The following is a 16,767-nucleotide window of genomic DNA, read 5'->3' as shown; positions in this document are numbered from 1 at the left end:
CCGATGGGCTGGATCTTAGTCGGGGACTCGATCACACCCTGGAAACCGGAACCTGTCAGTCAAAGTGAACCCTTGTCCAGGGCTATCGATTATGACGGACATGTCTTGGAGATCCATTCCCGCCCTGCAATTCGGGGTGTGTGAAGATTCCGTGAAGATATACATAGGCTGTGGCTTTTTGGTGGTGCCAAGAGTGTCTTTGATGATTGTGCTGCCAACTCGACTCAACGTAGTGAGTGGATGGCGCATCCTTTTGGCATAAAAGATGCTCGACTAATCAGGTTTGAAGACCCGTCTATCACTCTCTGACAGTATCAATCAGTTCACAGTTCTACTCCTCGTTTAATCACGTCTTCATTCAACGTCACCATTCATCATGTCAGATACCAGTCTCATAATTGTTGACTCTCCCGAGCACGCACCGGGGGTGTCAGTGATCACACTCAACCGCCCAAAGAAGCGCAATGCACTCTCAAAAGCCATGATCACTGAGTTGGAGCTCTCTCTCGAGTCTCGGTTGACTCAAACACCAAAGTAATTGTCGTAACTGGACGCGGCTCTTGCTTCTCGGGTGAGTTAAGTTCCGAACCACGTTTACTTGGCAGTCTGTTGATTTGCTTGATAGCTGGTGCCGATATCAAGGAGATATCGGCCATGGATGCAGAAGCAGCAAGATCTTGTCGTTACCTGGAAGATCTGTGCCATGGCATGGCTGCAGTGAGAAAGCCTATGCTGGCTGCGGTAGATGGACCAGCAGTATGATCTCTTCAACACTTTGTGATAGTGCTTGTAGCTGACAACTTGTGATAGCTTGGAGGTGGTTTCGAGCTTGCCATGATGGTGAGACTCCCACACAACGGCCAGTAGCCAAAGTATCTAACATGTCCCAGTGTGATTTGATCTATGCATCGCCACGTGCAAAGTTTGTGCTCCCTGAGGTGAATCTCGGTCTCATCCCCGGAGCGGGAGGCAGTCAACGGCTCACATCTGCCTTGGGCAAGTTTAGAGTAAGCTTCACGATACACGTGCTCGAGATGAGGCGCCGAGACTGACTTTGTTTACTAACTCAACTTAGGCCATGAAAGCAATTCTCCTTGGAACGCCGATCTCGAGTGAAGAAGCTTTGTCTTGTGGGCTGGTCTGCGACATGTTTAAGGACGGACAAGTATTGGACAAGACTATCGATGCTGCTGCGCAACTCGCAGCTCGAGGTGGTGTTGCCGTTCAATTGGCTAAGGAAGCTATATGCCGAGGTTTGTTGACATACTTTGTCTCATGTTTTGATCTGAAGCTAATGGTCTGCAGCTGATGATTCGTGCCGTGATGACGCATTTGAGAGGAGCTTGTATTACTTTGCTTTTGAGACGGAGGAAAAAGCAACAAGGGTCGAAGCCTTTCTGCGAAGGTAACTTGTTTACTCGTAAAGGAATCTCCTAGTTTCAGTAGATGCTTTTTGTCTGGCATCATTAGCTTAGTCTTCGTCATCATGGCTTTGGTGGAGCAATATCGGGTTGCTTCAGCTCCTGCATACCAGCAAATACCTGTCACTGTTCCCTTCTGTAGCAATGGCAGTGGAATTATATGACCTATATATTACTTGCATCCCTTTCCCTTGTCGCTTACTGGCTCGCCCTATCGGAAGCCCCCCAGGTCGTCAGTGGTCAGTGGAGTGAGACAAGAGCCTGGTGTTCGGCGACGGACCGTGATCCCGCCAGAGTACTGTATCTACTGTGCTAATGCCAAGCTGACAGTTTGAGAAGAAACTATGTGAAAGTGATTAACAGGCAATACTGTACTGAGATAAGTAAAAGGGGATCTGGAGCCAGTTGGGGAGGCGTTCCGAGACCCGTCGCTTTTCGGCCTCTGTTTGCCACGCGCCAGGGCTTGATGAACTGGCGTTTAGGAATGGGAAGATCTTGTCTCTGTTTCAATGTTGTCTTTCTGGAAACATGAGATGAGCGAGGGATGGAACGTTGTTGTTACGTGGAGAGAACTCTTGCATGTGTTTGCGAGGACGCTTGGGTGAAGTGAGAGCTCACAGCTGCGTGACTATCTCTGCAGTGACTGTGTCAGAGAACCAAGTTTTACAGGATTTCTCAAGTTGTCATGGGTTAATCGTCATTTGATCGTCGATCAGAGAGCTATCTCATAGCGTGATGAGGACGATATGTGATAGTTGATCGTTGGGATGCCTCTTTGCTTTTGGATGCTTGTGAGTATCGGCATGTCAACTTGTCATCAGTGTCAAAAAGTCCCTAGTCTTAGAGATAGTCTTCAACTTCAGCTTGACATGGGCATGAGCATGCCTGAGAGGGTATTAGCAAGGCTTAGCAATGGATGGGCCCGCGCCAAAAAGGGTTGAGTGGCTTCTTTTCTCAAACCTCGCTCAACTCTTCCAAGCCTTTCCTTTTATCTTGGCCCGAAACATTGGTACTCTTACGACTGTATGAGGTCTCTTTTTCACCAGAGTAAAAGAAATATGAGGCTAGATAGTTCTTGTCGGCAAAGGGAGGATCCACACAGAAGTCTCAGTTGACGACCTGAATGTCGGGATATACCCCCTTGATCACTTGTCATTATGATAGATACATAGTTAGCCCGTGTCTCAGCTATCACTCAGCCAGTACCGTGGATACGGATTTCATGATATGCTGTACTAGGCAGATGAGAGGTGAACAAGGGCGAGAGATCTGCATACAGGCTGAAGAGGTGAGTGACAAGACAGACCGAGTGTCCGGCCGAGGACAACCCCTGTAGAATACCTGTAGAAGCAAAAGTGAGATGTATCGTGTCAGTTGAAGTGAGTAATTGATTCAACGAGTGCAGGATCTGAGACTCGTGCGAGATTTACCACAAGGATGTGTTGTTGACTTGATCGATGCTGATGCTGTAGGAAAAAGCAAAAATGGGTCAAGGGGGTTGGTTGATCCTGGTCGATCAGTCAAAGAAACTCGAGACATTGCTCACTTCTCAGCTCAACCAGAGACTGATTCAGTCTTGGAGCGTCATTCATAACTTTTTATGCATTTGAGAGCATCTGCCTTGTTTTTTGTCAAGTATCGAACTGGTCACCCATCATCTCACATACCAACCAACTACCCTGTAGGAGCACACCTTGAATTTGCTTCGGATCAACAACACATTGACTGTGGGTGCCCAATCTTATTTACAAAATCTTTGACTATTTCTGAGCTCTTGAGCTGAGTAGACTCTGTGTAAATTAGTTGTTAGCTTTCCGATTCCTTCTCTAAGAGCCCCACGACTCCAGTGTGCACATCGTGAGACAGATCTTGATCCTCTAGCCCTACTCCCTATCCGTGAAACTCTCCATCAATGCACCTTGAGACTGCACTTCCGTAACTTGGCCCTATAAAGCTTGTAACTTGATCTACCAATGCTGGAGTAGATCGGAAGCTATTATGACGGTGAGTTTGAGTCTGTCTGTCTCCGATAAGATCATGTACCGGTGATTCTGGCCAAAGGACTTCATTCAGCGATGTCATGGTTCTGTTGCACCTTTCTCTATATTTGCTCGGAATGATTGGGTACACATCATATGACTGTCCTTTAGGAACTGACGTGTTGAATATCAGCCCAAAGCAAGTATCTGTCGCTTGTAAAAATGGCTGCCTGATAACTTCGCAAAGGTTCAAGAGCCTCGTTGTTGTCATATGTTCCTCGCGTGCTACCGTCTCGGGCTCCAGAGTGCTGTCCGGAGGCTGAAGTGAGTCGACGGCTGTTGAAGAAGATGATCCCTTGAATAATGATCGTCTAATTAATCCTGAATATTGCCAGCGTTTCTCGAACTTGGAACGTGACGACTGTGCTGCGGTCTGCGGGCGCGGTGTAGATGTTGGCTTGACCAATATATCTGACCATTTTGTATCATGGTTGGATGGAGCGGTAGGGCTCATACCGGGTCCTTTACACGACAGACAAAGGCAGTAAGGAAAGCTGCCTTATTTAACTAAAGAAGATAACCATCTATTAAAGCTATTTCTAGGTCTTTAAGATATAATAGCTTATTATTTATCTAATTAAGATTAATTAAATTAATATATTACTTTTTTTTTTAATAATTAATTAATTAAATTTAGCTATAATTTAAAATAAGTACCTTAATAAAGTTAAATCTGCCTTTTAATAAGAGGTTTTTTATAATATAAGTAATTATTATATATATATATATATATATTTACTTTTAACCTTATAAAACACTATTTAGCTTTTTAGCTTTTTTATTAATAACTTAAATAAAAAAACCTATATAATAGGCTACTATACTAAAAGTTAATATTAAATAAGGTTATTTACTTTAATAAAATATTTACTACCTTAATTAAATAATATAAATACTAGCTATAAGTTTCTTAATAGCAAAATAAACCTTCTTCCTTTAGCCTACTTAAAGGAATATTATACTTAATTTATTTATTATACTTAAGTATATTACCTAATTTAACTTTTCCTTTATTAATTATAGTTATTAATATTAATTCTAATTATTATTATAATAAATATATATAATAGCCTATAGCTTAATTAGGGCTATTATATAATTAATTATAATCTTATTAATATAATTAAATTAGCCTTAAAGTAAGCTATAGGTAGAGATTATTTATGTAATAGTTATAACTATTTAGAAAAACTTCTTATTAAAAAACAAGTCTAGCCTAATTAAGTAAGTTAACTATATAAATCTAAGTTACTTAAGAAATATAATATTTCTAGTTTTAATTAATTAAAAGTTATTTAAATTAAAAAAGCTAAAAAAGCCTTAAAATATAACTAGCCTTTAATACTAAAAAAGGTAGCTTTTTTTATTACCTTTATAAGCCTAAACTTAGCCTAATATAAAAATTTATTTATTAATATAATTATAAAGATAAAATAAGTATGTTATATTCTTTTTATTATATATAAATAAAAGGAGTTTATATATAAAGTTAAATAAATATAAAACAAAAATAGGGTTATATTAAAGAACTTCTATTAAGTTTATTTTATATAAGTTAATAAAAGTTAAGTTACTTAAATTTTAACTTAAATAATTAAATATATATACTAAGATATATAATTAATTAACTTTATATATAAAAATAAATAAAGTAAAATTAATAAAAAAGCAGTAATTTAAACTATAAAGTAATTATTTTATATATATTATATAAAGTTCTTTTTTATTAACTACCTTTAAGGCAGGCCTAGTAGCTAGATTAAGATTATAACTAGTTATATAATAGATATAATTATATAACTATAAGCTATTTTATATAATAAGTAATAAGGTATTATAATTATTATATTATTAATATAAAGGATTAAAGGGAAAGTTAAGTTAAATAATATATATAAATATAATAAATAAATTTAATATAATATTTCTTTTTATAAGTTAAAAAAAGAATATTAATTTAGCTATTAAGATTTAGTATTTATATTACTTAATTAAGGTAATAATTATATTAATAAAGCAAATAACATAGTTAATAAGCAAGCGCTCTGAAATAAGCAAGTACTTTAAAAATCCCTTAACTTTATATCTAACTATCTAATTAATTAGTTCTTAATTACTTAATATATAATAATCCTTAAATAAAGCTAAAATCCTTTTTACCTTTTAGGCCTTTTAAAATAACTTAAAATTAAGTCTCTAATATATTATATATATTTATAAAGTTAGCTACTTTAATTTATATTATTATTAAAATAGTATTTAATTATAATATAATTTTATTTTAAATTTATAAAGATTACTTAATTTATAGAGGTAAATAATAATTTAATTTATTCTTAATTTAGGCTTATAAAAATTTCTTTTATAATTATTATTTATAAAGAAAATAACTAATTCTTTATTTATAAATTATAATATATTATTTATTAATAAGTATTAGGCTTATAACTTTATAAAGTAATAATTAAAACTAAAAATATATTTATTTTATAAATATAACAATTAAAAAGCTAAATATAAAGATCGTATTATTATTTATAGCTAGTTTAAGCTTATATAAAATATATTTATAAAATATAATATTTAATTAAATAATATCTAGAACTTTAATAAAATTAGCTTTATAATAGGCCTTATTATAGCTAGAATAGTTATTATAAGTTTAGAAATATAAAAAAGGCTAAAATTAATATAGCCTAGAAATTAAAAATAAATTATTATAATTCAAGTAATTAATATAAAAGGTTAATTAATTATATTATTTATTATTAATATAAGCTAATATTACCTTATAAATTAATATTAAAAATATAACCTTTTAAATAATTAAGTTATTATAATAAGTTAAAATAAATATATAAATAATAAGCTAGGCTTTAAATAATTAGAATATTTTAATTAATTTATAATTAAATAATTAAATATTTAATATTATCTTTTAATTCTTAATAATTATACTAGCTATTATTTAGCTAATTTTAAAAGATATTATAAAAAATATAAAATTATTATACTTTATATACTTATTTATATATCTTATTTACTTTAGCTTTTTAATATTAAGTACTTTAGGCTATTAAAATAAGTTAATAATTAAGAAATAAAATATTTAATTAAATACTTTATAACTTATATTTTTAAAATTACGTTTTTTTTTACCTTTTATATTATATTTAAAGCTATTTTTATAAAAAGTAATATTTAAAGAGGTTTTAAAAAAACTAAGCTTATTTCTTTTAATTTAGAAATTATAATTTTAAAGCTTAATATATAATTATAGGCCTTAATACCTTTTAAAAAGGCTATTTAACTATTAATATTATAGGCTTAAAAGACCTTAAAGATAATAATTAAGGCCTAATTTTAATTTAAATATCTTAAAAAGTAAATTAAAAGATATTATAATAACTTCTTAAAGTTTATTATTAAAGCTTTAAAGTTAATTATTAAGGTAATAAAGGTAATTATATATAAAATTATCTTATTAAAGGCTAAACTTTATAATCTTTAAAATATAAATAAAATATTAAGTTAATATTATAAAGTAAAAAAGATTAAATTATAAAAAAAAAAAGAATATAATTATATAAAAAGTATTATAAGTAATTAATTAAATCGATATTAATATATAAATAATAGCTAAATTATTAAAAAATAATAATTAAAAAAGGTTAAAGTAATTAAGTAATTAGTATTATAATATATATAATAAAGGCAGTTATAATATAAGGACTTATAAGGATATTTTTAAGTTATTTAGGAAAGAGTTTAATAAGTAAAAGTAGCCCTTTTTAAGCTATAGCTTAAGCTTTTTAAATTATAGTTTAAAAAGGTTAAAAAAAGTAAAGCACTTACTTATTTAAAGTGCTTGCTTATTAATTATATTAAACTTTATTTAATTTTAACTTTTATAATAATAGCCTATTATAAGGATCTTAATATTTAAATTATTAATAAAAAAGCTAAAAAGCTTAATAGCCTTATATAAGGCTAAAGGTTAAAAAAAATAAAAAAAAAGTATTTTATTATAATTAGTTAAAAATAATTAATTAAAATAAGACTTTTTATAGATATTATAAGTTAAAAAGATAATTAAAAAAAACTAACTAGTTTCTAAGGGTAATTAGTTTCTCTCTATCTAATATTAAGTATGCTTTTTTGTATTATATAATTAGAATTAAGGCATTTAAATACGGCCACTCACAATATACTTGCAGGCTTCAACCGGGGAAGCGGATGTCAGATGTTAGTGGAGTACCGGAGTCCAAGCTTGGATTTTCAGGGAGCTCCTCCTGTCCGGCGAATTCCCTACCACCATCGTCCAAGTTTTTGTCACTCCACAATTCAAGTGGATGATATGAACATCCGTCTCAGCACAAACTCACAATCGTCGCCGCCAAAGGAGGCTCAATTCAAGGTACCAGCTATCGCTTACAGTGGAGTCACATGGGAATATGAAGCGAAGTCATTACGCCTGTGACCAATGCCGAAGGTCAAAACGAGCTTGTGATGCACCACCTCTTCTTGGCCCTGCATCTTCAAGATGCAGCGGTTCCATGACAATTGGAGAGCGGCTCGGTAAGTCAACCGCTGCGACTGAGCCGCTCCCTTGACCCTCTGATGACCAAGACTAATGGTAGTTAATTGAGGTAGCCTCTGGAACTGGCCATGAGCCTTGTTCTTATTGTACAAAGACGAGGAAAACATGTACTATGAATTGGGCTTGGTCGCAAATACAAGCAGCGACTTCATTAGATGCTTCAGATCATGGACCGAATGTTCCGGTCAAGAGGCAGAGAAGTGAAGCGACACATACACAGCACCAAGCAACACCAGCTTTTGAGAAACAAGATCCGATATCTGCGGCTTTGTCTGCGGCTTCACGCGTCAATGGCTTGTCACGGCCACTGTCTCATGACCCAAATCGTCTCACTCAAGGCCCGCGTTTACCCAATCTCCAAAGAGCAGCTGAACCGCCCGCCTCAAGCTCAATCAATGGCACAGCGTTTGAAACACCTCTCACTCATAATTATACACAAAATCTCAACAATTACAACAACATAAACCAGTTCCCATCCGGTTACCCGCAATCTACTTATTCACAACCGAATGACTCACGTCTCTCAATCCAGTCACAGCTCAATACTTGGTCATCTACTCCCCCATCAAACTCATCAAGATCTTACAGTCATCTATCTCCGCCGCCGATTGGAGAGGATACCGCCAGTGAAGATGATACAACGAGGTTCAAGCGTCGGCGCACATCGCCAATCTGGAGTGATCGTCGCATGAACTCATTATCGCCGTTTTCAGTTGACCAGACGATGATGACGAGAACAAACAACCAGTTCATTTCCACAAATCTCCTACAAATCTACCATGACGTTCTCGAACATAATCTCTCGTGTTGGCTCACAGAAGTCACATGCCCCTACAGAGCTCCTGGCTATGTCACATCTGGAAGTTATGCCCCTACAGAATGGGGATCCTCGTGGTCAAACCGTATATATCGCCGCACCATCAACCTTGACCATGCAATTCAGACAGCCAAACTCACTCGACTAACGCGGGCTGAAGATCAAGGCGCCGCTAAAGCCTTCCACCTTGCTATAATGGCCTTTGCAACGCAATGGGCTCAAGGCAGTCGCCGTCAACAACAGCGCTATTCTGACGAGGATGAAAGGCCAGAGGATATCCTCAACGACGTCAATGAGGAGTTTGACCGAAACATTCAACGAAACATTTGGGAGCAAGCAAAAAGAGCTCTTCAACAAGTTTCAGACGTTGAGTCGTATCGTGTGGCTACGGCAGAGTTGATATTTGGTCTAACGCAAAAGCCATGGACTCGTGACGATGAGTCGATGGCTCCCAAGAACCCCAACACGTTGATAAGCGCTTCTTCAAAAGTTGATCTGAAGTCTTTGAACGCCGAGCTAGGAGAAATCATATCACGAGATGGCCTACCTGTTTTCATGGAGAGAGCTGCACGAAAGATGCATGCTCTCAAGTTCCGATTCGATTCAGGCCGCCGTGGTGTGACTGGACCTCTCGCTAGCCCGAAGAACAACGACTTGTTGTCCATGATGAACCCTGAAGATCGTGGCACTGTTGGTCTGCTATACTGGCTTGCAGTTATGCTCGATACTGTTTCCTCGTCTATGAGCGAGCGTCCGGTTGTTGTTGCTGATGCAGACAGCCAACACGACGATGCAGATGAAGACCTGGATGCAACAACAAATGGACGGTGGAATGTACCTTTGTTCATTCAAGACAGTCTAGAGCAGCCTCATATGTATCATGCTGTGCACTGGCCTTGCTCTTATGAATCTGCTGCTGAAGCCGTCACCAAATCAGCACCAGTCAAGGTCCTCCTATTCCGGCATGTCTCTTATCTTCAGAACATTCTTAGAAGAGGTGGCCGCGGTGAGACGGTCGAAGAAACAATCAAAAACACAACCTCACTATATCGATATTGGAATATGACACATGGTGCGTTCTTTAAAGAGTTACTTCACGACTACGAATCAGTGCCAGCCCGTCTTCAGAGCTGGTTTGTCTGTATCTCAGCACATTGGAACCTCGGTGCCCTTATGCTCGCCGATCTTGTCGAATATGTTGATGAGAACGAGCTTGGAGAAGCAACAGCATCGCAAAGCCGCTTAGCCAGCAAGATGGTCACAAGAATACGTGAAGCGAGTGCACGAGAACTATCCGACCTGGCAAAAGTATCAACGCCAAGTCACAACCTAACAAATATGACGGCGCCTCAGATGTCACATTTTCATCATGCAGTAAACGAAGCAACTATTCTTACAGAGCCTTGGACTATCATCCTCATCAGGGCGTTTGCCAAGGCAGCTATGATATTAATACACGAAGCGAACGATTTCTTGGAGTTTGGGCTGACTACACCGGCCAACACTGGTCATGATTTTCAAGAGAGTATGCGGCGTGCACAAGATTGTGTAAAGGGGTTGTGGATATTAGGCAAGAAGTCTGATATGGCAAGGAGGTCTGCAGATACCCTGGTTTCAGCGATGAAGAAGTTGAAAGTATGATGATGTTGGATGGATTATCCAGTCTTACTATTTTCATGTTGAGTTTTAGATAGGTAGAAATCATCTTTGGGTTCGGCTCCCTTTCTTGCAACCGACATAAGAAACTACTAACCTAGGCATACGTGCAGTTGCTGCATGTGAAGCCGAAGGGAATAGCAAAGAGTGCAAGCTGCTTCTGATGCTTGCCAATATGGTCTCGATATGTTTCCATGTTTCGTAGCCCTTTCTTACACAGAGGGCATATTGTCCTTTCGGGAAATTCTGTCTTGTTCACAGTACCCAGTTGAACTAAATCCTCAATTTCAGAAGGCTGCTTTCCGTCGCTATGGCTCAAAAGCCGGATAGCTTGGAGTTTGACACGTGTGTTGTTCTGTAATTTCTGATCAAGTGTGTCTGCTCCAGCCTGAAGTGCTCCAGCATTTCTTGACCATCGAGTGAATCGACTCTGTAAGTTCTTGAAACGGACAACGGCATCAGATTTGGGAGTATTGGCGATGCTCGGGTTTTCCAGCTGTATGTCCAGGACTCCAAACGCCCTGACGCAGTTTCTTATGAGCTGATCAAGACTGCTAGCCATGATTGAGAACTATTATAAGTCATGATATTGTAGAGGGATGATTTCATGCTGAAGAAGCGGAGGCAGCTTCAGCTCAGATCCTCCTGCACAGCCAGTGTGCAGATATGCCACATCACAAAATGCAGGCACCTTTTTTCTTGCACTTTCAGTCCGACATTTATGCCCAAACAACATTCTCTGTTCGAGTTGTGACCTCAAAGTCGGGCACGCGATAAGCTCCAGCTCTTAGCCATGTTCAGCCCTAATAACACTTCACGAGCATTGCCGCCTCTCCATGAAACATTGTTGCTTATATCTACGATCAAGACCCGGATAATCCGCTTTGGAGCCACCAGAACCATGTCTGGTCTTGAAATTGCCGGCCTTATTCTGGGGGCGAGATGGGGAGCCAAGGATTAGCGATACTCCGGCGAAGCCGCAGGTACGAAAATGAACTGCAGAGGCTGATCAACAAGTTTGAGAATGAGCGCGTAAGGTTAGAAGACGTGTATGAGAAAGTGCTCATCGATCTTGTGCCTCACTCGCAAATAGAGGGATTGATCCAAAACCCCGGCCGCCTCTTCTATGATGATCCAGAACTTCAGACTAAACTTCGAAGGCGGTTGTGGAGAGGCTATGGCATATTTGATAGGACGTTGAAAGAGATCAAGGCGGCCTTAGATGAGGCTACAGAACGTATCAACGTCCAAATTCAAGATAAATCGAATCTTAGAAGGTCACTTCGGCACTCGTTCCTCGACTATTTATTATCTCGCATCAGTGAAGGGGTGTCAGTTCTAGAACAGATTGTGGATATGAGCCTTCAACTCGAACCGGCCAGGAAGATACGCTTCCAAGGAAAATTCCTTTCCTATATGCGAGGTATAGCAGCTGAGCTCTTTGCAGCCTTGCAGGCCAGTTTTGAGTGCCCGTGTCAGCATCATCTTGGTTTACAGTTGGAGAATCGAACTTCGGACGCCGTGCCAGATGATACATTACATGGCAACCTCATTGGAGGAACCGTATTCCGTCTTTATAAGTAAAGAGTGGCTTTATAATATATCTATAAGGGCAGTTAATGTTGCTAGAGAGCTGCTATTAAATTATAAAAGCTAAATTAATAAGGGATTTTAATTAAAGAAGCTGCTTTTCCTAAAATATATAAGTTACCTAATAAATTACCTTATTTTTATAAATATAGTATTATAATTAGAAAGATATAATTAGGTATTATATTTTTTAATTTAATTACTTATTTTAGTATTTAATAATTAAAAGTCTTAAAGTTATATTTCTTAAAGGTAATTATAGTTATTATAATAAATATTTAATTTATAATATATAATTATATTTTAAGATTTAATAAGTAATAATAATATCTTTAATTATAAATATAAATACTTATTTCTTAAATTAACCTAATAACTAAGATTTCTTTAAATAATTATATATTATAAAGATATTACTAAAATAAGTATATAACTTTAATTAACTTAATAATTTAAGCAAATTTTTAACTCTGTATATTTAAGAATTATAGAGGCTTAAATTTAATATTTACCTTATAAAAGGGATACTTAAGTATAATTTATATTCTTTAACCTTTAATTAATATAAATACTATATAATATTATATATTAAACTAGTTATTAAATATTAAAAGGTATATAAAATATTAATAATAATATATAAAAGTAACTTTAATAAATGTAATAAATAAGTTAATAATATATATTATATACTTAATTAAATAATAAAAATAATTGATTTATATTATATTTAAATATATATACTTATTATTAATAAATTAATATAATATAATAATATTATATAATTTATATTTAATATTAAAACTAAATATAATATTAGTAATATATTAAAAAGAAAATAAGCTTAAAAATGCTATTTTAAATTATTAAAGTTAGCCTTAAATAATAAAGTAAATTAAAAAAAATAAATTACTTTTTAAAAAAGATAATATAAATTATAAAACTTAAAAGGGTTATAAAAATATAATACCTAAATATTTAATTTATAAATATATAATAAGCCTTAAAACTTTACTATTAATTTTTTTTTTAAATTAAATAAAGTTAAAATAAAATAATATTAAAAAGAAATATATCTTTTATTTACTTTTTTTTTTACTTAATTTTAATAAAAAGTTTAAAATAAAAGAAAAAAAATTAAGTTACTAATTAAGTAAATAATTAAAAAATGCCTTAAATTAATATTTTAAGCCTTATTATTTAAAAATAAAAAGTAAAGTTAATAATAAATTAATAAATTAAAAGAGAGATTAATAAAGTAATTTTATTAATATTTTAAAATACTTAAATAATATATATTTTATATAAAATTTAATAAATACTTAAATTCCTTATTATATTAAATAGTATTCTTAAATAAAATATTTAAGAAATATTAATTATTTTAAATATAGCTAGACTTCTAAGAAAAGTAATTTAAATAAAGAAAAGAAGTTTAAGAACTTTATAAAAAGCTTTAAATAAAACTAAAAAGCTTAAATAAAGTAAAGTTTATAATTAAATATTTAATTATTAATATTAAAAGAAATAATTACTTTTTTAATATTAAGTTATAAATATTTATTATAAAACTTATTAATCTTAGAATTTAAGATTATAATTTATATATTTAATAATTCTAAGGGATTTAAGGCCTTAATAAGACTAATATATTAATAAAGATATTATTTAATATATTAAGATATAACCTTTATATAAGTTAAGTATAAAATATAATAAGTATATATTTAAATATATTTCTAAAATAAGGAATTAAGCTATATAATTTAAAGTAGCTATAATATAATTTTTAAATTATTAAAAAGGTAAATAAAACTAAAGTAATAGTTTAATATTATGAATTTAGATATTTAGGCCTAAAAAGCCTAAAATACTTAATATATTTTTTATTTTAAGTAAAAGTTATAAGAGTTAGTAGAATTAAATATAATATATATAAATTAATAAAACTAAAATACTAAGAGTATTATTAACCTTAGAAATAAGCTATAAAACCTAATAAAAAAGTATTAATAAACTTTTATAACTATTTATTAAGGATTAATAGTTTTAACTTATATATTATTAGTATTAATTAAAAAATAAGGCTATATTAGGATTATTACTTTATAAATAATTATAATATATGTTTATATATTATATTAAAATATATTTTAAAAATATTTTAAATAATATATAATATTAAGTTATAAATATTAAATATATATAATAAATTATAAAAAGAAATAATATAATTTATAATTAGCTTATTAAGAAAGGGATTTAAGTAAATAAAAGTATATTATTTTTTTCCCCTTACTTTTAACTTTATAAAAGGCTATCTAGCTTTTTAGCTTTTTTATTAGTAATATAAATAAAGAGACCTTTATAACAGGCTATTATAATAGAAGTAAGTATTAAATAAGGTTTATCTGCCTTAATAATATAATTACTACCTTAATTAAGTAATATAAATACTAGCTATAAGTCTTTTAATAGCTAGATTAACCTTTTTCCTTTAACCTACTTAAATAATTCTTAGTTAACCTCTATAATATACTATGCCTAATTAATCTATTATAAAATATATTACCTAACCTAACTTTTCTTATTAGTTTTATTTATTAATATTAATTATAGCTATTATTATAATACCTGCTATTTATAATAACTTATAGCCTAATTAAGGATATTATATAATTAATTATAATTTTATTAATATAATTAAACTAGCCTTAAAGTAAGTTATAAAAAGAGATTATTATATATTATATATAATAATTATAGCTATTAAAAAGAACTTTTTATTAAAAAGGAAGCCTAGCTTAATTAAAATAGCTATTTTTAATTATAGCCTAATTAAGTTAATTAACTATATAAATCTAGGTTACTTAGGAGATATCATATCTCTAGCCTAAATTAATTAAAAGCTATTTAAATTAAAAAAGTTAGAAAAAGCCTTAAGGTATAACTAGCCTTTAATAATAAAAGAGGTAGCTTTTTATATTAACTTTATAGGTATAGCCTATTATAAAGAGTAGCTTATTAATATAATTATAAAGGTAAAATAGGTACTTTATATCCTCCTTATTATATATAAAAGAGTTAAATAAATATAAGGTAAAGGCAAGGTTTAGAAACTTAAAGGAATTATATTAAGTTTTATATAAGTTAATTAGTAAAAGCTAAATTAACTTAAAGATATAACTAGCTTAATTAATTAAATATATTTAATAAGGCATATAACTAATTAACTTTATATATAAGAATAAATAAAGTAAAATTAGTAAAAGAGTAGTATTTTAAACTAGGAAAAAGTATATTATATATTTAATAGTAAAATGGCTTTAGTAAATATTTTAAGAAAGCAATAAAAGAGAAAGTTAGGCTATTAATACTTAATAATAACTTAGTAATAGGCCTATAGTTAGAGATAATATTAGCAATTAACTAGTATTTAATTAGTTAAAATAACTTAATTAATTAATTAAATTATAATTAATTAGCCTATAACTAATCCCTAATTAATTAAACTAGTAATTTAAGTATAGTTAAACTAGTTATTAAGAGTTAAAATACTTAAAATGCTAATTATAGCTTAAAATTACTAAAATAAAAAAATAAAAAAGTATATTTATATAGTATTTTTTAAACCTTTAAATATAGTTTTTTTTTTTTTTAAATATTTTAGCTAGTATATAGCTTTTATACTTAAATTAAATAAGTTTAAAATCTTAAAAAGGTTTAATTATTAAGCTATATTATTAAGTAAAAAAGTAAATATAGTTTATTATTTTATAAGTTTAATAATATATATATTATTTTAACTTAAGTATTATTTTACTATATTTATTATTACTACTTTATCTTATAACTTAATTTAATTTATTACTAACTAGTTAAGCTAGTCTCGGTTTACTAACTAGCCTTTATAGTTTTTTTTCTAAATACTAAAACCTTTATTTCTTAATTTAATTTCTTCCCCCTCTTTTCCTTCTTATTTCTTCTTCTTTACCTTATAATTACCTTTATTTCTAATAATAAAATATATATACTTTTAATTTACCTAACTAAACCTTGCTTTTTAACTTTTTAAATTATATTAAATATATAATATTACTGCTAGCTAATATAATACTATTAATAAAGGCCTGCTATTATAATAATATACCTATGCCTTTCTTTAACTAATTAGCTAGGCCTTTTATTACCTTTTTTTAATATTTAATAAATTTAATAAAGTAATTATTTTATATAATACCTTTAATTAATACTTAATAATTAAAGATAGTAAGATTAATTTATTATATTAATTATAATTTATTAATATAAGGTAGGTATTTACTTATAATTTTATAATAATAAAGTTAAAATATAAGCTTTAAATCCTTATAATATAGATATTATTAATATTAATTAATTAAGTAATTATATATTTATTAATTACTTTAATTAAATAATTATAGCTAGGTTAATTATTATTAATAATAATTATATAGTAATATATCTTAAATAATAAGAGTTATAGTTTTAGGCTTATTTTCTTATAAAGCTTTATAGTTATTATAATAGTAATAATTATATTAAGAGGTTAATAATAAAGAGAGAATTTAGTTTATTATTAAGGAAGGAAATATTTTCTTTATATTTATAGATTAAGGCTAC

At 31.0% G+C, this 16,767-nt stretch overlaps 5 protein-coding genes across 5 annotated transcripts; 3 read left to right on the top strand and 2 right to left on the bottom strand.

The window, feature by feature from the left end:
- Positions 1-376: 376 nt before the first annotated feature.
- BKA55DRAFT_589239 (ClpP/crotonase-like domain-containing protein) lies at positions 377-1,409 on the top strand (the record flags this gene model as incomplete). Its single annotated transcript, XM_046194907.1, has 6 exons — positions 377-492; positions 606-756; positions 811-840; positions 891-1,007; positions 1,076-1,253; positions 1,306-1,409. The coding sequence occupies 6 exons, from the start codon at positions 377-379 to the stop codon at positions 1,407-1,409; spliced, it is 696 nt and encodes a 231-aa protein (XP_046054489.1).
- Positions 1,410-3,000: 1,591 nt separating this feature from the next.
- On the bottom strand, positions 3,001-3,946 carry BKA55DRAFT_552963 (uncharacterized protein). Its single transcript, XM_046191487.1, has one exon. The coding sequence runs from the start codon at positions 3,912-3,914 to the stop codon at positions 3,312-3,314; it is 603 nt and encodes a 200-aa protein (XP_046054488.1). The 5' UTR covers positions 3,915-3,946; the 3' UTR covers positions 3,001-3,311.
- Positions 3,947-8,021: 4,075 nt separating this feature from the next.
- On the top strand, positions 8,022-10,574 carry BKA55DRAFT_148164 (uncharacterized protein). The gene is made up of 2 exons (XM_046184932.1): positions 8,022-8,038; positions 8,110-10,574. Exon 2 carries the CDS (start codon positions 8,173-8,175, stop codon positions 10,516-10,518), a length of 2,346 nt encoding a protein of 781 aa, XP_046054487.1. The 5' UTR covers positions 8,022-8,038; positions 8,110-8,172; the 3' UTR covers positions 10,519-10,574.
- BKA55DRAFT_148157 (uncharacterized protein) lies at positions 10,575-11,128 on the bottom strand. Its single transcript, XM_046184931.1, has one exon. It carries the CDS (start codon positions 11,093-11,095, stop codon positions 10,631-10,633), a length of 465 nt encoding a protein of 154 aa, XP_046054486.1. The 5' UTR covers positions 11,096-11,128; the 3' UTR covers positions 10,575-10,630.
- A 157-nt stretch (positions 11,129-11,285) lies between these two features.
- BKA55DRAFT_710990 (uncharacterized protein) lies at positions 11,286-12,200 on the top strand. Its single transcript, XM_046200796.1, has one exon. The coding sequence runs from the start codon at positions 11,476-11,478 to the stop codon at positions 12,115-12,117; it is 642 nt and encodes a 213-aa protein (XP_046054485.1). The 5' UTR covers positions 11,286-11,475; the 3' UTR covers positions 12,118-12,200.
- The last annotated feature ends 4,567 nt before the right edge of the window (positions 12,201-16,767 follow it).

This window comes from Fusarium redolens (assembly GCF_020744475.1).
Source record: "Fusarium redolens strain MPI-CAGE-AT-0023 chromosome Unknown BKA55scaffold_2, whole genome shotgun sequence".
In the NCBI taxonomy this organism is placed as follows: domain Eukaryota; kingdom Fungi; phylum Ascomycota; class Sordariomycetes; order Hypocreales; family Nectriaceae; genus Fusarium; species Fusarium redolens.
The sequence above is the reverse complement of the archived record's forward strand: the minus strand, read 5'-3'. Positions and strand labels throughout refer to the sequence as shown.